Source organism: Lagopus muta, chromosome 11 (genome assembly GCF_023343835.1).
Source record: "Lagopus muta isolate bLagMut1 chromosome 11, bLagMut1 primary, whole genome shotgun sequence".
In the NCBI taxonomy this organism is placed as follows: domain Eukaryota; kingdom Metazoa; phylum Chordata; class Aves; order Galliformes; family Phasianidae; genus Lagopus; species Lagopus muta.
This window is the reverse complement of record NC_064443.1, coordinates 17,882,699-17,907,305: the sequence shown is the minus strand read 5'-3', so window position 1 is coordinate 17,907,305 and position 24,607 is coordinate 17,882,699. Positions and strand designations below refer to the sequence as shown.

General features: G+C 43.2%; 1 protein-coding gene across 5 annotated transcripts in view; it reads right to left on the bottom strand.

Annotated features, from left to right (window-relative positions):
* The window catches only part of LOC125698623 (contactin-4), a 304,595-nt gene that overhangs the window by 113,339 nt on the left and 166,649 nt on the right, over positions 1-24,607 (bottom strand). For all 5 annotated transcript variants that reach the window (XM_048957196.1, XM_048957198.1, XM_048957194.1 and 2 more), the window contains one exon: positions 7,990-8,128. In XM_048957196.1, coding sequence (XP_048813153.1) covers positions 7,990-8,044 — 55 coding nt within the window. In that variant the 5' untranslated portion in view covers positions 8,045-8,128. The remainder of the gene's footprint in view (positions 1-7,989; positions 8,129-24,607) is intronic.

The window sequence follows — 24,607 nt, the reverse complement described above, 5'->3', positions numbered from 1 at the left end:
AGCACCAGGACATTGCCCTACAGACACACCGTGCTCCACAGGCACATTCTGCAGATGTTGGCAGCTGCACAGGCATGCCCTCAGCCACAAGCTCTTGCAGCCCTGCCCACAGTTTCTTCATCTCCACGGATTTTCTATGTCATTCCTCTTCCAAAATCAAATTCATCATTTTTGGCTGAGAAGACACGCAGCATCTTGACCCAGCAATCCAGCACCAAACTACCACTAGAGACAGTGCTGCCTCCCACTGACAAAGCCCTGGGTTTTATGAATGAGCTCTAAATCCTTCTGCAACACAAATCCAAGTGCGCCCTTTCTTGCACCCTGCAGGGGCTTAATTAATGTGACTAATGCCTGTCAAACCTTGTTCTTTCACAATGAGGGAGACAATCACATGCTTTGCCTCACACTGGGATGTGCTGTTTGTAATACCTGTTTGCATGCATTTACATTAGAAAAAAAAGAATAAAGAAGAAAAAGGAGACAGCCATAAGCTTTAAAAGCGGTCTGGATGATGAAGCTGAGCTCAGAATGCCTCCTTTTAGTAGCATTTGGTGGCTCTGTGCCTCGTGCTTGCAATGCAATCCTGGTGCACTCCCACTGCTTTGCTCTCCTCACGGCAGCACGGGGTAAAGCTCCTGCATTTCCTGTAATTCATCATTCACATACGGCTCCTGCAGCGAGAGTTGCAGAAAAGGACATGTTTGTAAACAAACATCCATCACAGCTGCTTGATCACGCTTGTATTTTCTTACCCTTTCACCCTTTTTTGCTTATTTTCTTCTGATAAACATGGCTGTGGTTGAGTAACCGTCACCTCATGCTGCACTGCCACTGGAACCAAAAGGGGTGCTGACTAATTATGGGATTATACAGTGATTTGTGCCCAGTAGGAAAGATTGAGCTGGTGGAGAAATACTGAAATCAAACAAAAGGACTGTTGGCACTGACCCACAGCACCACAGTGCCAAATGTTTGGTGCATACATTGGTGCCAATACCAAGAAGCAAACTCAACATTCACCTGCATGGCTGGTTACAAACTCCTGTTGCAAAAGCACTTCCTAGCTCTGGAGAGCCTGTGAGACAGGCGTATTAAATGAGCAGTAAAAAGCAACTTAATAGGGTCGCTGTTAAATTAGTTTCAATTATCAAACCCCATTTTAACCAAATGAATGCCTGGCTTCCATCCAGGATGCACATAATTTACATGGAAAAGTGCTGGGTTCTCCCCCTTCCTGGTAATCGATGACTTGTCACTGCTTTGCCTTTCGTTGGGGAATAAATGCCATATTCTCTACTGAGTACATGAATGTACCAAAAAAAAACCCAAAAACCAACCCAAAGAGAAAACAAAACACACATGTTCAAGAAGAAACAGTTTAAAAAAAGAAAATAGTGAAAGCCAACTGTTAAACTTTTGATGAAGCAAAGTCAATACTGTTAAATTCTGGAAAACCTTATGGAGACTATTTTCTCATTAGTTGTCTGAAGAGCATTTCCAGGACATTCTGACAAGTAAGAGAAGACCAAGAGAACCTCTTATAGTTTCAGAGTTGCCTACATTTCCTTCTCTAGGTATGGTCACAGAGTACCTGCTTGTCAAGCACAGAGGAGGCTGGAGACCTCTCCAGTTGCGTCCCACAGGCATCAGACCTGCATTAGGCATTCAGGGGACCACAAACTCATGATAAATCAACGAGGTGAAGGATCAAATTATTGCCAAATCAACAACTGGGACGCGAGCTTAGAAACAGACAATACTGTTGCTTGTTCCATATGTGTCTCCTTATGAGGGACAGTGTAAGAAACTTGAAATAGATTATTTGACACCAAGAATTTTGCAGCAGTTCTTCAGAAGCCAAGGAAGTGTGCATCTCATCTTCATTCCACCCATGCATCCAGCTGTCTCCAGCCCTTTTTTATCTTCTGCATCACCCCCTGCCTTTGCATCTCAGGAATCCTAGCCATCAGCCTGTCTTCTTTCAAGTACCTCTTCAAATTTTGTCTAGTAAAGCCCACACAGCACGAACCTACAGAGAAAATGCCATTTCACATGGATCATCCTAAAAATGGAAGGAGAGTGAGTGCTACAGGAATAAAGCTTGATCTGGCTCTCAGTGAGTGTTTCATCTCTCCTGCTCACACAGACAGGAAGCTTTCAGGGCAGAAATAATTTATTCCTCCAAGTCCCACAGAACACCCATTGTGTTATCTGCCTTTTGCAAGTGAAACAAAAATAGTATTCTGAACTTTGTTAGGGATCCTTCTTTGCATTCATGGAATGCATAGATAGTATGAGTTAAACGATGGCAGGACAGATAGCCCAACAATAATCCAGAGGAAGCCACCCAAATCATGCTTTACTCAACACGTTCAGTGAAACCTCCTTACACATACTGCTTTTCAGCTCTGCAGAAAGGACATGGGATGTTTTATAAATAACAAATTATGCTAAAGCAGATGCACTTTTCACAGGTTTAATCTCAGAAAAGTGGAATTAAGATACATCAAAATATTAAGATAGATATATTTTTCATACATTTACCAACACCTGGAAAGTTTAATTAAGTTGAAAGTCACCAATTTCAGCTGAAGATGGCTGGATGGTTAATTACTTGCCTGTCTAACTGATTATCAACTTCTGCAGTACTTAATTATAAATGGTTGTAATGCTTGCCTTGCTTCACGGCCTAATTAATGGCATGCAGACTGTTTAACAATCATGTGTTGGTTTGATTATGAAGTTAAATACATGAATTTTACTGCTAAATAACAATTCAAACATAAAGAAAAACAAATGAAAGTCCTGCAGTGCTAACATGCAAGTTCTTCTTTCAGCTTAATACTTTGTGAAACTTCTCTAAACTTGTAATAAGGAGTCTGTCACAGCATTTGACAAATGCTCCCAATAAACCAGCATTAAATAATATTCAGATGAGTGAGCTGCACTATAACATTCTGTGCTCTATTCATTAAAGCAGCATTTATGGTGAGCAGCTCACTTACTTTCCACAGCACAGACTCCTATGCAAGAGCACATGAAAACATCCACACTGCTGAACTGCTCATATGCTGCAGGTCACAGAGCACTGGTGACGACCAGAAAATGAAAATATCTTTGCATGGAAACTTTTGCATGTGGTGAACGCAGATATCCTTGTTTCTAGTTATACATGTACCCTAGGATTGCAGTTCATAGAATTAAGGTTAGAAAACAACACTAAGTCCAACCACAGCTCTCAGACTACACAAAGATGTTGTCAGAACTGACGCTGGAAGATGGGAACAGAGTTAGCAGCAAACCCCAGTGCCTGGTTTTCATTGTCTCTCTTACCTTTGCATTCTCCTCAACGACCACGTAAAGACTGTAAAGACTGCAAAATGAGCTCCCTTTCCAATAATATTTACATTTGCTAAGAAATATTTCACCTCTAAAAGAAACCAACTAAGCACATCAAATGTTGCCATAACATTTCAGTCTTACTGTCCATAAAGAAGCATTTTGAGACCAAATTCTCCCTGATTTGATAGATGCGTAGAGAAGTAGGTGTTTTTCTAACTCCCTAAGTGAGATTTAATTTCAATACCTACCTACTAATTTAAATGCAAAGAAGCTAAATTGAAAAGAGGCATCATATAAAATGCACAGGGGATCAATACGCAGTCAGATAGTCAGTACATCTGCTTATAAAAATGTCTGTGTATTCTATTTTATTTTAAGTGCATCGTCTTACCTCAATAATTTTTTCTTTGAGAAAGATGTAATTAAACTTGCCCTGATGGACTTATGAGTTAAACAGAGAAAAACACAATGTACATAATCATCTGCATGTGAGAGAAATTAGAGAATTGCACTGATATTGTCTCTATAATTTGGGAAATCGTGGCCTAAATCACAATCAGGTCACATCTAGTGAGGGCTTTGCTGCTGGAAGAACAGGAGCATGAAAAGGGTGCAGACCAATCCACTGCAATCAAAGTAAAACTTGCCATGTGACCTATAAATAAGCATTCATTACGTATAACCGCATACATTTTCCAACCTTCCCTCTACAGCAATGCATAGCTGGATGATACTGTAGAATCCCATCTGGTGGCTAGAAGTCTTGAGGTTGCAATTTTATTTAATTGTTGCCCACTTAAGATTTAATTGTTCTTACCTCTTAGCTCTTCCCCTCAGAAGTTTTTTCCAATCTGATTTTATTTTCCTCATTTAAACTGACCTCTTTATCTCCAGCTCTCCAGACAACAGTAGCAGTTCCCTGTTTGAAAAACAGTTTAAAAAGCCCTCTAACATGAAAGACCAAGAGTGTATGTAACATCCTCTCCAAGATGGCTTCAAGGTTTAATACAACTCATGAGCTTGCAACCTTTTCCATTGGAAATCCCTCCCTACAGCCTGTTCACAGAGCTCGCATAGCTTTTCCTTGACATTAGAGGAATGCTAGATGGTTCTGGCATGAGTTAAAGACACTTGAACTCTACTTAGCAACAGAAAGCACAAGGGAAGAAGGACTTTCCTCAGGAGGACTCCAGCCTAAGTGCTCAGAACAGACTTGTGCCAGATCCAGCATCACCTCCACTGCATCTTACAGGAACCCAAACTGCCAAATGTTATCAATGCCAAACTCTAATACTCGTGGTCTTTGCTTCAGCACTTACAGTTGTTCTTACCGTGAAAACAAGAACTTCTACAACAGCACATCCCATTAGCTAGACAACAATCTTCATCTATTGCAAAATCATCCCTTGGACATGACGAGAACACAACACAAAATCAATTCAACCACATTCAAGAGGCAGTAACACTTGCTGACACAAGACTCAGCCTGAGGCTTTGGGAGAGTTGGGGAGCTTCACTTCACACTAAAGCCCTGGTTTTACATACACCGTTACAAAACATCTCAACAAAAGATAGATGAAAAAGAGTGCCGTGACTGCAGAAGATTAACAGAACTTGCTAATAAGGATTTTGGGGCACATTTATAAAGCATATTTAACAGACTGCGCTATTACCACATACCCTGTAAGCAACGGGATTACTTTGCCCTTTTGCTGTTTGGGGTCACCTGGCCTTCCTCCCACCTTCCTGGCTCTCCTGCAATGCAGAAAAAACCTCAGAGTTTTAAGGATGAGCCTGATCTCATCTGCATAAACCTCCTACAAACTTCACTGACAGCTTTCCAAGAGCCAAGAAGCCAAGGGCTGCGTCGTGTTGGAGAAGCAGTATTAACAGGAGTGATTCGGAGCTTTATCTACTCCAAGTGCTGTGCAAACAGTAATTAGGCAGTTGGGTACAGAAATGCAAAGTGCTGCAGAACTGACCAAAATATAAATTAATTAATTATAGAGCGGCAACAGATTAATCACTTTCTAGCTAACATCAAAGCACTAGTTGTGGGAACTGCGCAGCATCAGACAAAAGCACTGAACAAAATGAATTGCCATGTCACTTACAGAAGACTAACATTCAATACGTACAAATATTTCTTAGTCTAATTATTTATATTCACACATGAAATCTAGCAGAACTTTTTCCATACATAACCTACATCTGTTTGGATAAACACATGCATTCAAACTGGCTTGTAAATATTCATCTCTGTAGGAACTTAATTTGTAACAGATTGGGATGCCCAGATCTCATTGGAATTCAATGGGAACTGGTGAAGAAATGTCCAACATTTCTTGAAAAATTACCCTTCATTTGATGTAAACCAGCCCTGCTGATTATGTCTTATTTTATGCTTCCTATTTGTGTATTAAGTGATCAGTATCACACTAACTTAGGCCTTGTACTGTTATGAAATTTGAAAGTCTGAAAATAAAGTATCAAAATGAGACACTTTGTGAATATATATACAATGCACAGTAAGTTTTTGCTCACGCATTTGCTCATTAAAGCCAGCTCTCTTCTCAAGCTGCATTGATATAAATTACAGTGATTTTTGTGCAACAGTGGAACGCACTTTAACGCTGATTGCTTTTTTCCCAGGGAATGACATAGCCATGCTCTGAACACCCTGGCCTGAGCCACTGCTGAGGCATTTGGCTAGCTCCTGTATCCTGGTTGTGTTTCTATCTCCTGGTTGCGTTTCTGAGGCCACTCCAGTCTCCCTGTTCAGAGCAGATACAGCTGCCACTGCGCCTTCCCGTTCACAAACCAAGCTTCTGGAAACAGAAGCATCATTAAGGGGCTGCAAGAGTAGTTTGCTTATTGAAGCTGCAGTGTTTACATGGCGCTTGCTAAGAAGAAAGGAGGGAGAGCCTTGCTTGTGCTGAGTGCAGATCTTTGTTGGTAAAGGGTGAGAGCAAGTGCAAGGGCAGAAGGCAGAGCCCAGGAGGCTGGGCACGAGAGCAGGCCATGACAGCAAAGCAGAAGCACCCCTCAAGGGCTGCCAGGTTCCTTCACCCTCTGCCAAAACCTGCATGGATCTTCACAGGTTAAATCACATTACAAAATATGCACATGCACACTCGCACAGGTAGCACTATTCTTTGAGCAGGTCTGCAGCTTATTAGCATACAAATAAAACTTCAGCAATGAAGCTGCTTACTAAAGGAAGGTAACAAGGAAAAGATTTGCCTAGGAGTCACAAAAAAGCAGGACATTTCCTACAGCCATGCTGCTAGGCCTGCAAGCCGACCAGCTGCACTGACCAGGTGTGAGCCTGACTGCTGCTGTGCTGCACCTCCTGCAAGGCAAAACCAGCTCCTCACTCATGCCCACTGCACAACTTGCACTGAGCATCTGGGAATCAATTCAGTAAGAGGAGAGTGACGTGGTGCTAGGAGGAAAGAAATGCTGTTGCATGCTCTGCTGAAGCCTTCACTTTGCTGACCTTAAACTTTCTGCAACAGATGCCTAAAATATAGAAATTACAGTACAAAAATATTTTCCATGCTTTTGTTTTTCCACAGTTTTGTTTATTTGCTCGTAATAAAGGCTCCTGCTCTCTGTGCTCCCGCAGCATATCTCCTGGAGGGTTACAGCTCCTGGGCACTGCATTGCAGAATCTCTCTGCATTCAATTTTCTGCCAGCTCATAAACTGTCGTAGCACATTTGGGAAAACTTGAAACCAAATTTCAAAAATAGGGGCCAATATGTACAGGAATAAAAGCACCTTTGCATTCAGTAGGGCCAAGCAAAAGAAAGTACGTGATATTAGAAGCAGTTTGCTATTACCTAATGCTGAAATAGGGCCCTGACAGTGTTCACATGGAAAATGCACGCAAGTTACTAAACGAAACACTGAGTGTGAAACAGCAGATAAATTAGAGCAAACAAGATGAACACCAAAGTGACATATGCATGAATTAGAATCTAACAGCCCCCGCTCAGAACAAAACACATCAGAGAACCACAGCAGTGGCAGAGCCTGTGGCAGCAGAGCTGCTTGCCTGGAGTGAGCTTTGCTGGACCTTTGTAAACTTGAGATGTCTTCAGGAACTGTTTCAGCTGCAGAAAAATGGCATTCTTCAGAAATTTTATTTTGCTCAAAACAGTGCAACTCTCAGGGGAAAAAAAAACCAAATGTAAAATATGACAGCTGCATAAGATGGTTTTATTGATGAAATATGTTATTCTAATTATTTGTTAAATGAAGTGTGTTCTTAGCTGTAACACTCCTCATAACGCCGCTTTAATGGGATTTGAAGCTATACTCTACATAGGTTTAATTGGGCATTGAAATAAAGCTATACTCTACGTAGGTTTAATTGGGCATTGAAATACTTAGCACTGAACGTGAGAAAACAATGTTTGTCAACAGCAGCTTGGATTGGGAGATGGGCAGAGCAGAGCTCTGAAACATGGAGCTTTTGCTGTGCTGATACTGTTCAGCTGGCAAAGAGCTGCAACCTCTGGTAACACCAGCCATGGAGCACAGCCTAGTTTTACCATTTTGTCATTGGAATGTAAGATGCAGCAAACTTTTGCTTTGGTGCAAACACTCTAAAACAGAAAGTTTTAAAACAATACTTTACCTGCAAGGCACACCATGAATGATTGCAGCACGAGCAGCTCCCATAGCAACCTCATCTTCAGCTTCCCAGGGCAGAGGAGACAGGTTCAGGAACTGCAGGAGAGAACCAGGCTCCGTGGAAATTTTAGGCCACTTTTAATCTGTAAAAGAGAAGAAGAGATTACAAGGAGACCTAGGATTGTTGCTCCTTCTGTTTCTTGAAAGTTTACTTTTCTTCCCAGGGAAATCACCTCTTAAGATCAAGAAAGAAGCTTTCAAAAACCATTAAGAATTGAAATCATTCTGAGAAGCAGTAAGAGGAGCACTGGTGTGAAGAAGAGGAAAATAAGCTTGTCAGGAGAGAAGCATGGAAGCTTATGTAGAAAACCAGCTCTGCAAAGCGAGGCTCCAAGTGCACTGGGCACTCAGGATGCTGAGATGCAGCCTCGGGTCTGCACATGCCTGCATCTCTCCATTTTCTCTCAACAGCAGATGCACTCACTGCCTCTCTGGGATAACTAGCAAATAGTTAACTCTGTAAACTACAGATAATAAGAAAGTTATAAGAATCACTCTTGCTTCTCTTCAACAAATGCCACCCTCAGGTGAAGCAGACTGCCTCTCCAGGCAATGCTTGCTAAGCAGCATTCTCATCCTGCTCAGGGCAGGGGAATGTGTTACCTGTCTCACATCTTCACTGTCCTGGAAATCTTCAAAAATACTTCCAAACATCTGGTGAACCCTGATCATTTGCTCATTTTCAATTACAATTAGTAAGCAGCTGTAATTTTGAAGCAGGGAATCTGAAGATGCTCTGCTTCTCACTGCAGTACATCCACCCTGCACAACGCAAGGGCAAAAAAAAAGTCTCTCTCATGAAAGAAATCTTTTCCAGAGCAAGCATTTAAATATTAAAAAATAAATAAATCAAGCCAGACACACATTCTTATAACTTATTTATATCACTGAAGGCTGGAAGTTAAGGAGCCTTCGTGCTTACAAGACAAACTGCATGACTAATAGCACGTGAAGGGCTATCATTAGAGGTCTCCGCTTGCTTTTGTGAGATAAAATTGATAGGATTCCTCTAATAAAGTCAGGTTGAATGCACTGAGAAGACCAAGAATCTGTCTTCTGATGCAATTTTCAAGAGGGTAGAGATTAATTGAGTATATTCATCTCTTCTCACGCAGACTGATTAGGCTAGCTGGGGTTAGCAGGAAGGCCTAATCAATGGAAACTAATAACATCTTAAGTGAGTGATTAGAGCATTAATTATTAATTTTTCTAGGAAAATGCCATCATAGACCTTTATATTGATTTACAAAGTTAAGCAGTTACTCTGTGTTTATAGGGAACTCAAGAAATGTATCTATTTGCCCTCTGTAGACTGCACAGACGTACAAACACTTTTTCTTCTCTGCACCACATTCTGTTGGTTACAACTGTGCCCCTACAGGAGACTTCCACCAAAGGCTTTCGGTGCTACACTCACCTCAGTGAGACTGGAGACAAACCCTACATTCACCAGCAGCTGCTGAAATTCTTTTGTGCTCTTGTTTTCCCATGGACCATTCCCATCAATAAGCCCATCGTGTCACTTAAAAGGCTGCTCTTCATTACGCCACAGCGCAATGCTTTATGGATACTCTTCTTACTGCAATAAGCTACCTGAGACTACCAGAAAAATCACTTACAACCATTGATACCTAATTAAAAACACAAGAGGTACAGCACTTATCAACTTAAACCACTGCCAGGATGCCTATGGAAAGCAGCACAGACCTGCCAGCCCGCAGGAAGGCCAGCCAGCACCACTGGGTATATAAAACACAACATCTGACCACAGCAGAGCTGAGCAAAATGCCTCCATTTGTTCCATGGGCATTGAGGGCAGTGCTTCTGGAGAAGTGATGGAGATGAGAAACTGTTCCTCATGGAGGACCACGGAGCAGGCAGTCCTGTTTGTAGATTTCTCCTGCTTCTCTTCATAGAATCACCAAGGTTGAAAAAGACCTACAAGATCATCCAGTCCAACCATCCACTCATCACCAATAGTTCTCACTAAGCCATGTCCCTCAACACAATGTCCAAACGTTCCCTGAGCAGCTGCAGGGTCAGTGACTCCACCACTTCCCTGGGCAGCCCATTCCAGTGCCTGACCACTCTTTCAGAAAAGTAGTATATCCCAATGTCTACTCCCCAAGGCTGCTGGGTTACTTATTTCATTCCCTGCTTTTCTGTCACTGAAAGAAAATCCACAGTCTTCACCTCCTTACTGCTTGCTGCTGCTCCTGATGCCCCATCCCTCTGGGGGAAGGCTGCAGCACTCTGCCTGCTTACACCTATTCTACTCACAGCTTTCTGCAAACTACTTTATATTCCATTCAGGAAATCATGCTTCTCTAAGCATTTTAAAAACTAATACAAAACATTTCCAAAGTATTAATGTAAATTAGTTTTTGGCTTATAAGGGCATTAAAAATAGCAGGCTCTTTCTTTCTTCCGAGGATGATTTTGCACAGTCATTGGGTCTTGCTTTCAGACAAAAATAAAAGCTATGCTAAAAATACACATTTTTAGTACTCAGCAGAGTTAATAATTAAGCCAACTGAAAAAACTGAAACTCTTCCCTAGTGCTTGGTTGTTCAAATATGCTCCATAGATCCAGCAGACATCAGAGGGTCACAGATGTCCTCCAAAGAAAAAGAAATCAGGTCCCCTAACGTTACCATAACACACAACAGTGTGGTACAAGAAGTTTCCCAAAGAGAAATGCTGCCTGTCTTATCATAAAAAATAGTGAAAAGTAAATGAGATGATCACAATTACAAATATTTTCCTAAGGTTAAAATACAGCTGTATTCAAGATGCTGCTGCGTTTTTGTTTCTCACGATAGTTCCCCATTTCACATGTGAGTGGCTCCAATCTCAGAAATGTTTTCCTGTAAACATAGCTGCTATTCATATCAGTAGGCTCCTTGTTGAAGTCTCTGTAAAATGTTGAAACACAATTTTTTATGGTAACAACTTTGGGAAACGCAGTACTTGTATACGAGCAAAAGATACATAATTGAACAGATCCTTCCCATTTCTAAATGTTTTCTGACTATAACATCCCAGGGGGTTTTGCTTCGCTTCTAAAGCGCTTCAAAATATTTTATTTCCAGAAAGAAGTGCATGCAGTTTCAGCCTTATTTCTAAAAAGACAAAAATGACAAGTGCTCGCAGTTTGGAAGTGCATCCCATTAGAAAATACAAAGGCAACACACATGTGCAGATGTCTTCCTGACTTTACTTTCAGCATTCACTTTCATCCATTGCAAATTCTTCTGCGTGTGATTGGAGTTTGGACCGTAACAGGGAGAGAGAGGGGAAAAAACTCATGGGCAAGGAAAAGGGAAGATCTGTGACAGTGGTTGTGGTGGGGATGGTTGGATTTGGTGATCACAGTTGTCTCCTCCAACCTTCATGATTCTACAGCTCTCATTTTGGTGTGAAGGCAGGGCTTGTTGCCAGTAATTTCAATTTGCATTGTTAATGAGTAGCACTTTTGAACAAACACAAAGGAACAAAAATATAAACAAATATAATAAGGTCAAGCTATAATGATGCATTCAACACATCCTTTAGATGCAACTCCCGTCGTCTCTCACTCTGCTGCAGCTTTCAGCAGAATGGTAAGAGCCCACTTCAGACTGCAGAGGCTCCCAGAATATTCTGAAGGAAAACTTTCAAAACTTGTCTCCAGCCCCAAAGCACTGCAGCAGCACCAAGAAGCCTTAGCAACCAGCTCACGTTTTCCTTCTGCACACCAGTGCACCACACGGTGCCAATTCTGTGAAACTCCAAAATAAATCACTGTTAATGAAGCATGCTGCACATACAGACAGCAACAGGCATCTTTTAATCACCTAAACAAAGAAGAGCCAGAGGTAAGCACAAAGCACCCTGAACACCAACACAGGAGCTGCCAGTGGATGCAGCAGCACCTGCCTTGCCCAAACTTCCAAAGCATTACCAACCTTTCTAAACTGGAATGCTGGATTATAAAAGTAGCCTTCAGACTTGGTGCAAAAAGAGAGCAGAGCGATGGGCTGCCCTGACCAGCATGAAGACTGGCGTAGGTTCCCTTTAGCAGAATGCCACTAACCTGCAAAACTGGGCATCCAGTGACAAAAGGCGCCTAAAAGATGTCCCCATAAAGTTGGGGTCTTTGCAGTAGTTTTTCACAGTGATTTTCTCACTGCTCAGTTCCTTTGTGGCAGCTGCTATTATGAGCCCTGAGATAAATATCAGCCTTCCAGGAGAGGCCCTTTTGCACTGGGAGAAGAAAAGGGAATTCAAAGGGCAACCATGGGAACGGAGGGGAGCAGGAGCATCTTGCACTGCATTCACAGCATGTCTGTCAGATCCTGATCCATCTCAAGCTGCTTTGCTGAAATTATCCCTTCTGGAGCTGCGCTTACACACAATTCGTGCACTAGGAAATGCATATGGGCGTAATGTGCATGATAAAACAAATGACACACATACACCGTGTTTCTGAGACGTGCCTATGACAAATGGGGACGAAACGCTTCAAAAAATTAATTACCTAATAACAAGACTGAGAAAAGCAACGTCAGTTGTTACATTCTGTTTTGTCCTTCGGGCATTTGTTCCCACCCATGAGACAGAGATTTCATTTCACTCTACCCAGGAAGCTGCGGCCCCTCAGCGCACACACACCATTCAGCTCATTCCTCTCATTTGTATTTGTCAGGTTCTCTCCTGTGTGCCACACCAGAGCCTTCCTCCCCAAAAAGGCAGCAGCCAGAGCCCAGCTGTCCCCTAGGAGGACAAGGCACACAGGTACATGGCATGGGTACACCTGTCAGACTGAGTGCAGCTGCTCACTCAGCTGATTGCACCAACCACAGCCACACGGCCAACGTGTTTCTAACGGCGTCAGCAAAGATCGCTGAAGGAACAACTCAGTAAGCATCCAGCGCAGTGAATCACCACCCACAGCACTCAAACATACTTTCTGCTGCCCTCCTGGATGTCAGCAGGGGGCGATTTCACCTCCTCCGAAACCCATCCAGCTGTAGCCAGCTGTGCTAGACAGGGCAGCCCTTCCCTCCCATGCAACACCAGGTGTGCACTGCTGCCAGCAGCCCTTCCTGACCTGTTAGCTCATCAGCTCTTACAAGCAATACACCTCCTGGCCTTATGCAAATACACATATGTGGTTTAAATGCTGTCTAGAAACTCCAGAGATACCAAACAGTCAAACAAGAATTCAGACACTCTTCCAACGTTTTGCTGTGTTGCAGAGTTGCCCACACAGCCACGGCAGCAGCAGCGATCCATGCCAAACACTGCTATTCCCTGCTGCACAGCACCTCCCGCCTCGGAGCGCAAATCACCACCGATGAAAAAATGGCAGTAATTAAAGCCTTTTAATTACGAGTCACTAATTGCCACACAGTACCCTGTTAGAACCCTGCTCTTGTCCGCTGCCCCCATGAATTGCTCTGTGAAACGTGAATCATTTGTAAGCATGAACAGCAGCTCAAGGTAAGGAGATCTGGGTGACTAAAGGCAAACCTCAATTAAAACTGCAGGTGTCCATCAGGGATCACTTTGTATCACTGCACCTTTTCCATGGAATGGATGTATTAAAGCCACACACTGCACAGTGCTGCCCATCCTGCAGCTCACTGACCCACACAGCTCCCTGCCCCACGCACAGATAAGTTTTCCATGAAGGGTTTGGAAATTCCAAACAGGCAGCTATCTTCTACAGCAAGGAACAAATAATCAACTCTGCACAGGATGCCAGCTTTCAGGATAGCAAAGGAATTTTTTATTTGCAAGAGGTTCAGGAGAGGAAGCAAGCCCTGGACACAAATGCAGGATGAGGAGCGCTTGGCCTGGAATGCTGTTTATCATCCCATTCCCGAAGTTTCATCTCCAAGTTTCCAAAGGCAGCGCTGATGCCCTGGCCATGCCCTTGGGCTGAACTCAGCAGTGCTCCTGCCAGCTGCAGCCTATTTTCAGTGCTCCATTTCTCACCACGGTTACGTAAGAAGGCACAGCTTATGGTGCGAAGCCAAACGCTCGGCTGTTTGTGTGAAACTGAGGAACCCACGCAGTGAGGTAATAAAGCCAAATAAGAGTATTTACAGAGTCCTGACCCGCTTTTCCTCACGGATGTCCAGAAAAGGCACAGAACCACTCCTGCACGTCCCTCACAGTTTTCCTTACAACAGCAATAGCTGAAATCACCACTCCCTTTGCAAATCTACAAGTACATCTGGGTCAGATCCCTATTTGCAATGTTTTGCTGTCAAATAAATACCTGAAGGTGTTTGTTTCATAATAAAGCAAGCTGCTCCCCATGGAAAACAGCAGGAAAGCAGATAAATGGAGGTCTAGCTTTCACAGTCCTACAGAACAGGTAATTTAGCACCAACACAGTCAACTGGAGTGGCTCAGATCTTCACTCTGGACTGAAAACAGCTGCCCAACCCCTCAGCCCACAAAGCAAGCAGCCAAGAGGAGACCTTGAAGGATGGATGGACCCATCTGCTGCAGGGAGCTCGAGAAGCCAAATCCTTATGGTTTGAAGCAGAGAGAAAGCGAGTGCTGCTGCTCAGGCCATGATGTCAGTGGGGGTTGCTCTGAGGTGTAACTCAAGGAATATGTAGGCTGTAACAGAAAACAACACATCGCTCTTGTAGTGCACTGGAACATCACTAGTGATTTCCAAACCTCATAACTGCAGATAAGTGCAGATGGAAACAACTGCCATGGGCAAAACAGCAGGAGTAAGGTTATGGCCAAAGGCTGCAGTCACCAGAAGCCCCTGGCCCAGACTGTGCTCACGCTGCAGAGCACAGGGCTGGAGACAGCCCTGAGCTGCTTTGCACCTTGGAGCTCCTTGGACATCAAGTCTCTGCAGATGCTTCAAGACTTGCCCCCAGGTAAGGGGAGGGCAGAAGTGCCCAGACCCATCTCAGGGCTGACAGACCACCCCAGGCCAAGCACTGCGCAGTGACCCCCGTGACACCTCTGTGTAGTCAGTGCTGTTCTGTGATACACTCCATAATGCAATCTTTTTGCTCTGATTTAATTACTAAACATAAAAGGAAATAAACTTCAGAAGGAAAACAAAGAAATTGCACTGCGTGTAATTTATGGGAGCTATTCTTCAGCTGAATGCCATAAAACCCTGCGTGTTTATGATCCCCTATTAGAGGGCTGAAAACACACTTGCATTTGCTTATATTGACTATGCAGATTATGTGATATTGCCGCTTTTTTCTGCCTCTGCCATTTTTCAGAGGAGCAGCGTATTTGTCTAAAGACATCTCTGCACAAAGCATTGGTTCCTACTAGGAGGAAAAAAAACAAAGCCTGGCTGTGTGCTCCTCATAGCCACAGGCTGCTGAGTAGGAAGCAGTGAGCAGCCGGCGGGGGGACGCAGGAGATAGGGGCACAGTACCCAGATCTGCTCTCAGTCCACACTAACAGTTACTGGAGGGAACTTCACGGCCAGACAGAACAGGACCCAGCTCTGCAGTGGATAACGATGTCAAATGATCTGAGCTGAGCAGCATTGCAGGAATGGCGGGACGGCAGCGGGAGGATTTATTGAGATATCATGCTAATCCCTCGGTTTTCTTGTCATAGGAAACAGATGAAAGGAAATAAGGTTTGCAAACTTGACTGCAGCATTGATTTATGTATAACAGCTTCAAAAAGCAAGGAACAGAAACGTGTGTTCCTGTTATCCCTGACTTAGGGCTCTGCACAGCAATGGGCACAGTGGGGCTCCTGGCTCTCCTCCGAGCAACTTGCCTTCCCAGCCACACTCCTCCATCCCAGGACTGAACCCAATTGAGGGGAGCAGCAAAAGGCTGGGTATTGGTGCACATGCAATGCAGTGTCTTTGGCATCCAGGACAGCTTCAGCATAGAGATTTTACTCCTCTCTTTTGTAAGCTGTTCCCTGAGCAGCAGGTTCTTCTCCCACCTTGCACAGATGGAGTCGGTATGAAAAACAGGATGAATTCACACCCAACTGAGCCTATTCTCTGAAGAGGTGGCAAAAGTTCATCTCTTGCCAGCTTGCAGATAGGCCCAGCTAGCTAAGGAATTAAATATACGCTGTGCATCCTAGTGCTGCAGTCACAACATTCCTTTTTACTGCCTATTAAACCCCCTTTTAGTATCTCCTCGAGTTTTAATTGTCAGCGTTTCAGCCTTCATCTGTGCCTCATCTCTGTGCCAACTCTTCTCCAGTTACAGTCACTATCTCACACCTCTTGTTTTGCATAGATGGATCTGTCAGCTCAAATTTAATATACTCAGTATTTGACAAAACTTCTTAGTGGTTCCTGGGAGCTTCTGGGACAGTATTGTTTAACACATCCTGAATAGAAAATAAATAGTTCAAGGAAAAAGAAAAAAGGATTTAAAGGAGCACAGAATTAGAAAATTAAGGCTGAGAAGGAGATGAAAACATTTGAGTAAAAACTTCATCGGCTTTAGCTTCATAGACTGGATTGAGGCTCCAGCTCTGAGCAAGGAAGACAATCCACACAGCAACACAATTAGAGTGATCTTGGAATAGCTACATAAGGATTTACTGCAAACAATAAAAGTTCAACTCTACAATTTAAGTTATAACAGTGGGATGTTAATTTATCTCCTGTTAAGACAGTTAAAGCAATGACAAGTAGCTAGAACCAGAGAGCAGAAATAGCCCATTTTACGGCCTGACATACAGATGGAAAAGATCTTTGATGTAACAGAAGCCCATCAGCTCCAATGGGCTTTGGATAAGACCAGGGTGGAAATACTAGTAAAAATAGCACTGTAGGAAGAAATGGTGTAATAATAATAAATACATGCATCATAGAATTTGTCAGTTAAATTAGTTCTATGTGCAGGATAACTCATGAGAAACAACTATTTAACACTATAAACCTTCACCAAAATATAACAAGGAGCCCTTATTTCATTTTTACTTTAATTAAAGCAGCAGCTCAACGCACAGCCATTACATTCCCCATTATTTTACAGCCACCACACTGCCAAGAGAACTCCATGAAATACCCAAAGTGAGCCAGAAGTCGCAGATAAAACAGGAGAAAGATAAATATTTCAATCAAAGTGATGCTTGCACAAGAGCTGGCTCAATGGCTCCACATGAGCCAGGCAGCAGGCAGGAGATAAGCAGAGATATGGCTCGGGCTCTGATGCTATAAGCAATGAGCATAGGCTGATTTTAGTCTCTGCAGTGGAAGAATGAGTCCAGGAAAGCTTTGGGTTCCCTGAAAACATTAGACAGAAGGCAGAGAAACTGAGCTGATAGTTACAAACACAGCAGGAAAAATCTTTTCTTCCTTTATCACTCTACGCATGAGAAAAAGAAAATCACCATGAAGGCACAGCAGGAATCACTACTGAGTGCTAATCACAGGATGGCGTTGTTTTGAGGTTGGAGGTATATAAATATTTAGTTTCAGCCCATGAAGTCACTATTTTTAAATGCTCCCTAGTTTATCTGTCTGTGCCTTCTGTCTGCTCGCTTGCGCAGAAGTTCTCAAGGCAAGCAGCCCTCAGACTTCTGGGTTTGTAAGGGTATTAAACTGTGTACAAACAACAATTAATGCTATTGAGATCTGTCTGCTTTGAAATCCAGATGGGAAATGACCGTGGTTGGTTCCCGGTCTTCATTCAGAGAGATGTTCATCCAACTAAGTTCACAAAAACAATTTAAGAAAACACACAGAGGATAATTTAAAGGAGGACATTCAAATATCCAGGCAGCTTCCATGAATCCTGACCTACATGTGAATTTTGTGACAAAGGCAGCCAGCAGGATCATTCTCCTTTGCCCAGAGATGAAGTCAAGCCTGGTGCAGTGACAAGAGCTGACCTTGAGTGCTCCATCCCCAGACAAAGAGAACGCTCCTGACTGCAAAACACAACCCATGGCTTCAAATGCATGGGGCTACAGGCAGCCTTTATCAACTGACAGGGTTTCTCCAAATCAGCCCAACCAGCTGGCTTTGCACAAGTCTGGAATTGTTAGATGGGGCATCCAAACCAACAGCAGGACAACAGCAGCCACTGTGCTCTTGCACAGTAACCAGATCCATGTCCTACACTCATGTGTAGGCGCTATTAACACTATTATCATATTAAGGACCCAAAGTAGTAAGCTGAATTCCCTGGCACAGTACAGCTGGGACACAGTGTGAGCCCCACGAGCTACAGCAGCACTTCTTTCTCTAGTGTCCTCCCATGGCCTACACTTCTATGATTGAGTGGAGGGTTATTAGGGTAGGATGGTTAGGTTATGGTTGGACTCAATGATCTTTGAGGTCTTTTCCAACCTGAGCAATTCTGATTCTAGAGCATGAATGTAAACATGATGGTAAGAATTTCACCCTTAACCGAGAATTCAAATTATCACACTGATCAGCTTTGCCACACGTAGCATAGAAAAGATTCACATCAACGTTGTCACCTTGCTGGTGCAGAACAGCAGCATACAGCAGAGCTGATCAAGTGGCAAAAAACAACTTTCTTCTGAACCACGAGATGACACCCCCCAGTCACACCCCCAAATTATTTCACTGTAATGTTTTCAGCGTTGACCCATTTCTCGCACAAAATGTGCCCTCAAACCTCACAGACACAAAGTCAATTCTGCCCATCTCATTTTCCAAGAGATGAGTGCACATTAGTGGCAGATTTTATTAGAAAGCAATCTTCTAGCAGCCCAGGGAACAGGAGGTGCACCTGTGGGCACCCAAAATGAAGGGATGATTCAAAACCACAAAACATTGTCATTACACCCCACCAAATAATTTTAGCACAGCACACCTGGAAGCTGGACTCTAAACAGCTCAGCACTGCTTCTTTGCTCCATGAGCAGAGCTATTCTAGCACACAAGCCATGGGCAGCCATTAGGAGTGGAAGTCAGGGAAGCATTTAGGTCAACAGACGGACAAACTGAACTGCACCAAACTTTGGAGAAAGGTAACAACTAATACGTGGTGTTTGCAATACGCTGAACTTCTGTAACACACAGAGCACATTAAATCTGACATCCCAGGAAAGTGGAAAATCTATGCCCAGGTGCACAAAACTCAGTAAATTGATGAAAAACTTAATTCACAATATTTATATCTTTAGCTGTGATAGAACGTAAGAAAATATACTTCAGACCTGGGATTCTTTTAAGATCAGGTATCTTTTCTGCCTCTCCAGCTGGACCAGTTTATTTACTTCTCATCCTGTTCATTCATTTTTAAGAAATGCAATTGGGCATATTGGAATAAAAGGATTTTTGTTAATAGTATAATAAAAACGATGCTTCCCGCTGTGGGGGGCAGCAATACAAGTGATGGATTAGTAGCAGAGTGTGGGTGAGATGGCCAAACTTGCATGTTAAAGACAATTTATATAATTATGCTTATGCACAGCTTAGCACATGTAACATCCAGGCAGCACGCGGAAAGAAACTGCAGTGAAGCAGTGCTTGATACCAAGCACAGAGATCAATTTGTAGATTTCTTGTGGGAGAATCACACTAAACCTTAATATTGATGTAACGTTAAAAGATATTCTAAATCAATTGATATTTAAGGCTGCTTCACTGTTACTGTGTCTGGGTAATGCAAAAGCCTTGTTAACCCTCATGTATGGATCTTTAACTTGGAAAGACTTCTTCAATTTCATACCAGGAAGAGACTGTTAATATAATCTTGAGTCTGTCAAGCTGTTAAGAAGCAGGCAGATTGTGTATTTCCATCTTCAGTGACACGGGCCAGAACCCAACTTACATAAACTAACCAACTTCTGAAATTTTCAATGGAATATGTTAACAACAGCAGCAAACCTAATTCTATAGGGATCAAATCTGTTTGGGGGGAAAAAAAACAACCACCTTCTGTGCTCTTCACAGGGCTCTGGCACTTCCCAACCTCAGCAGAGTCGTAATTATTTCCTTCAGGCTGGGCTGAGGCCACCCAGCTGCTTCTGCTGCTTCCATTCCTGTAAATGCCATCATGATTTAATGACTCTCTATCATTCCTCTCCTGAGAGCAGGGGCTGAGCATGCACAGAGTCAGCTAAAGACACACAACTTCATCGCATCTTCTCATATCCATCATTTATACGCAGGGCAACCCACCAGCCATTTAACCTGATTAGGTTCTCATGCCCCACTTGCAAAAGATACAGAGATTGTCCCAGAATTATTTATAAAATCAGTGAGACGTGAACCAGGCATCTAACTTTACATGCAAGGAACTGCATTTGAAACTTGAAGGTATCCAAAGATTTCAGAAACATCTTTCCACAAATGGCACAAATGCGAAGTCTTTTGCCCTTTAACAAAGCTTGGATTTCATGAACCTTTTTCTAAATCCACCTTTTTAGAAACAAATCCCATCACATGAAGGAAGACAGGCCCAGATGCTGAACTCCACAGCTTAAGGCTTGTCATGAACTCCTCATTCTGAAAGCACCGATTCCCTGATGAAGCCAGGTCTCCCATCCCTTAATTAAGAGCAGGAGCTTTGTGTGTAAACCAGAAACTGCATTTGTCAAAATAAGAAAAATGACACTTTCCATGTTTAAATACACACTCTGCTCTTGCAGCGTTCTTAAAACAAGGAACTGCCCTCATTTCACCGTTCACAGCATTTTCAGCTGCTACCACCTAACACAGAGTGCCATGTGTCTGACTTGCATTCTGTGCCATCTCTGAACACAACGCCTTGCACGAAGGAAGCCCTGCAGTATTTCCAGCATCAGTGCAAAGCACACTGCTGATCCTGCACAACTCAGCAGCTGCCCTGTTGTCTTCCCTCCTATGCCATCTTCCCTCTCTGGTGATGGAATTCTTCCAGACAGCTGTGGGACTTCTCATTAACTGCAACTGCAGTTGCTGGGTTTTACAGAAGTGAAGAATTCAGAAAGCTCTTAATAGGTTTTCGTTGGTCTTTCAGGAATTAGACCAATTTTATCTCAAAAACAACTTACAGATGACAATATTGGGTAGTCCCGAGTCAACACTCCTGATGAAAACCTAGGCTACTTCATGAGCCTCACCCCAAATTTCACATTATAAGCCACAAAGATGAAAAGAGCAGAAAACCAAAGTAATTTTATAAGATCTGCTAATCACAAATGCAACGTCTGACACATCCTCTGTAGTTACGGAATGGTATATGAGTTACTGTTAACATCAAGGGGCTTTTCTCCTTGTCAGCACGATTACCTACAATAAATGCATCTGTTTGGTTTGGATTCTCACGGTCAACAAGCTTCCCAGACCAGGTGTTTCCTTATGGAAAAGAATTAAACCAACAGAGGAGGTTTCCCTAAAAGGAACAGGGCAGAGAGGTGCCCATCCACCGCAGCCTCCCTCTGCAGTGAGCATGAGCACGTCATGAGATAAGCAAAGAACTGAAACCTTCCACATATCCAATGTCCAAAAGATCCAGAAGGGAATCAGAGAATCACGCCCTTCTCTGCTATAGGACTGCACGATTCCCTGCAGCCAGAAGGGGAAGAAGCCATGCTTGGAAAGCCTACTTTGTGCATGCAATTTCTTGCCACGTACTGACCTCTACAAAGGAAATACCTCCACAGAAGAACAACAAAGATCATCCACATCCCTACGCCCCCTGAGGCTGAACGCTGTCACTTACTGCAAAACACGGGCATTTGCTCTCGGTTATATAATTTTAGCTCACACAGAGATGTCATTAACGTGGTTAAGCACCAAACGGTAGCTGAAGGCGACTTGTAAGTATCAGTCCATGCTATAAACTATTCAGGTTTCATAATGGTTCACACTGTAACTCACCAGTGCACACGACAGCCGTTCCCAGCTCCTCGCAGCTCTCGCACACCCGATGCATTTCCACACCGGCCCTCCTCAACGTGATGCTCATCCTCCCTGCTTCATCTGACCACAGTCCTCTTCGACACCTACTGCCTGATTTACATTTCCTTCGCAGAGCACTCCAATTCCTGTCCCTCAATACAGGGTTTCCTTCTGGCAAGTCTTAAATTTGTTGTCTTTGCACCGTTTGCCAACTGCCGGGGATAGACGGCTTCTGTAAATTCTGCCATCTCCTTTCAAGTCTACAACACTGCATTTTACATCTTGCCATGAAAGAGACTTTATTTCTCTGGTATCCTTCTGATGCTTCCTTCTCAACATTAAATCATTGATTTTCCCTCCTCAAAACCAGGCTGATGTTGGTGCAGCCCTTTGCTTTATAAGCAAAACTGCTTTATAGGTTCCTTGAGAATAAGTGTCTTTTAATTGTAGTGAACAGAACTCTAACAAAGGCTTTCTGTGCAATAAATACAGGCAGGGCTTACCTGTGATTTATAGCTTGCCTCCTACCATACAATAAAGCTGTCTGCTACGCCATTGGAACTATTAACTAAGCAGCATTGAGCTGAACATTCAAAAATCCTCCGATGCGTTGGTTCAAAGCCAAACGTGTGATGTTGAAGTCAATACATAAAATTGCAGCTAAGGAATTCACAGCTTATAGAAATCAAAGATTTCTGTCACCTCTATGCTCTGCACAGCAGAGCCTGGGTGGCTGGAAACACGCTTTGCTTTAACCTGGATATATGCTTCTTAGAGAGAAAGAATGCAATAAAATAGGGCAGATCTTGCATCAGTGCTTTTCTTCATTAGATCTGACTTGTTCTGCTAAGATATTGATACTTTGAAACCCAAAAGCAACACTGAGCTGATAAAAAAATTAACTATTTCATGGTTCAATACATCATGCACCATGAGTTTAATCAGAAATGACGTAGCCAAGAATAATCTGAAGCAGAGAAAATCTGAAATACCTATCACTCTCAGCAACAAAACATCCCAAGTTACGTGCAATAAAGCATTTAAAGCATATAAAGCATATAGAAAACACTGCTTTCCTATTATGTCCTTCAGTGGCTAAAGAACACCAGTGATTAACTCTCGCAGTCCTTAAAGAAACCTTTCATTAAATAGCTTTACAACCCTCACACCCCCTTCTAACGCTGGGGGTTATTTATTTATTTATGCTCTCAAAGAGAAGTATACATACATGCCAAAGCCTGGCACGTTAGAAGAGGGTTGATTCTTCTGCTATGTGATGCACGCTGAAGCAGTGCCACAGGTCTTTTTCCCTCTGTCTGCTCGTAGTGGAAATGCTGGATTACAACACCGCTAAGGAAACTCATTGTCATGACAGTGTTCACTTCAGCCCTTCCACAACCAGCGCTCACCAGCGATGCCTTTCACTCTTAAACGAGGGCAAACTCTTCTTTCAATTAAGGAAAAATTCTGAAGACAACAAAGCTAAACATACTCACTGCATGTGCTTAATTGAGGCTTACAGCTTCCCATGAAAGCTGAAGGCTACATAACAAAAACCCAGAGCACCTCTGGAGGGTAGGATGCTCACTCCCCCAGGCATGGCCCTAACACTGCACTGCTATTTCATCATCTCTGCCTGCTGTATGTTACCTGTTGCTTATCCTGTTCCCTTTTATTCCTAGGCTGCAGGAACGTCTGCAGCACTCGGTAACCCACTGTTGCTGCTCTTTCCTTTGCTGTTCTCAGTCAGCCAAATCTAATGAGAATATCCTCTGTCCTCACTGGTGAGTCACTTCCATACTTCATAGAGGTTTTCTCCGCTTTGAGACTTATTGCCTATTCAGGAAACGACAACAATAACAACAAATTTATTTGCCTTTTTCTATGTACCGCCCATGGCACCATGGAACACGCAACTGCTCTGCACCTCAGACAAGAGCAACGCTGTGCGACTTTGGAGCACTCTTAGGCTCTGAGCTCTAGCCAGAAAAAAAGTCAACTCCAAAGACAGACCATTTAAACAACTGCATTACAAAAGCATATGAAACCAGAGTGACATTTACTAACATCCCGCAATATCCAAAAAATCCATACACCTGGATATAGGCTGTTATCAATCTTAAATGTCACCGCTACCGCTTACAAATTGCACGGCCTCGCAAAACCACAGCAGCACCCACATCTAAGGCTGGTATTAGAGGTACAGACTCGTGCTGCTGGTCTGACAGTGCTGAAGCAAGCATCAGTGCAAGCACCTGGCATGTGGTCCAGCCCTCAGCCACTGATGGGCGCTACAAAAGTGCAGAAACAACTCTTCCTGCACAGCACTGGCTTTAATGCAGCTTTGTAAGCAATTGCATTTGCTCTGAGTTTACAGTGATAAGGTCATCCAGGCACCTGGAGCTATCAGTAAGACTGAAAGCCAATCCTTAAAGTCTCAGCCATCTATCACACAACTCCAATTTTGGAGTTGGTAGTGAACAAAGCAAAGTCTTCCTGGGCAAAGAAATGCTTCTCTCAACTCACTTCTCAGCATCTAAATGAAAGAAATTGACACTTCTGGCACTGTCAGCAAGTCACAAACACATCCAAAGGTGTAAGCCCAGGAAAGACACCCGGGTCTTCTCCAACCATCTAAGCCAGCTCTGTGCAGGAGACGCCCGGATGGCTCCAGCACCCAGCTGCAGTGCCAATGTGGCATTTCTACATCCTAGCAGAGAAGCGTTCTGCTTCCCAG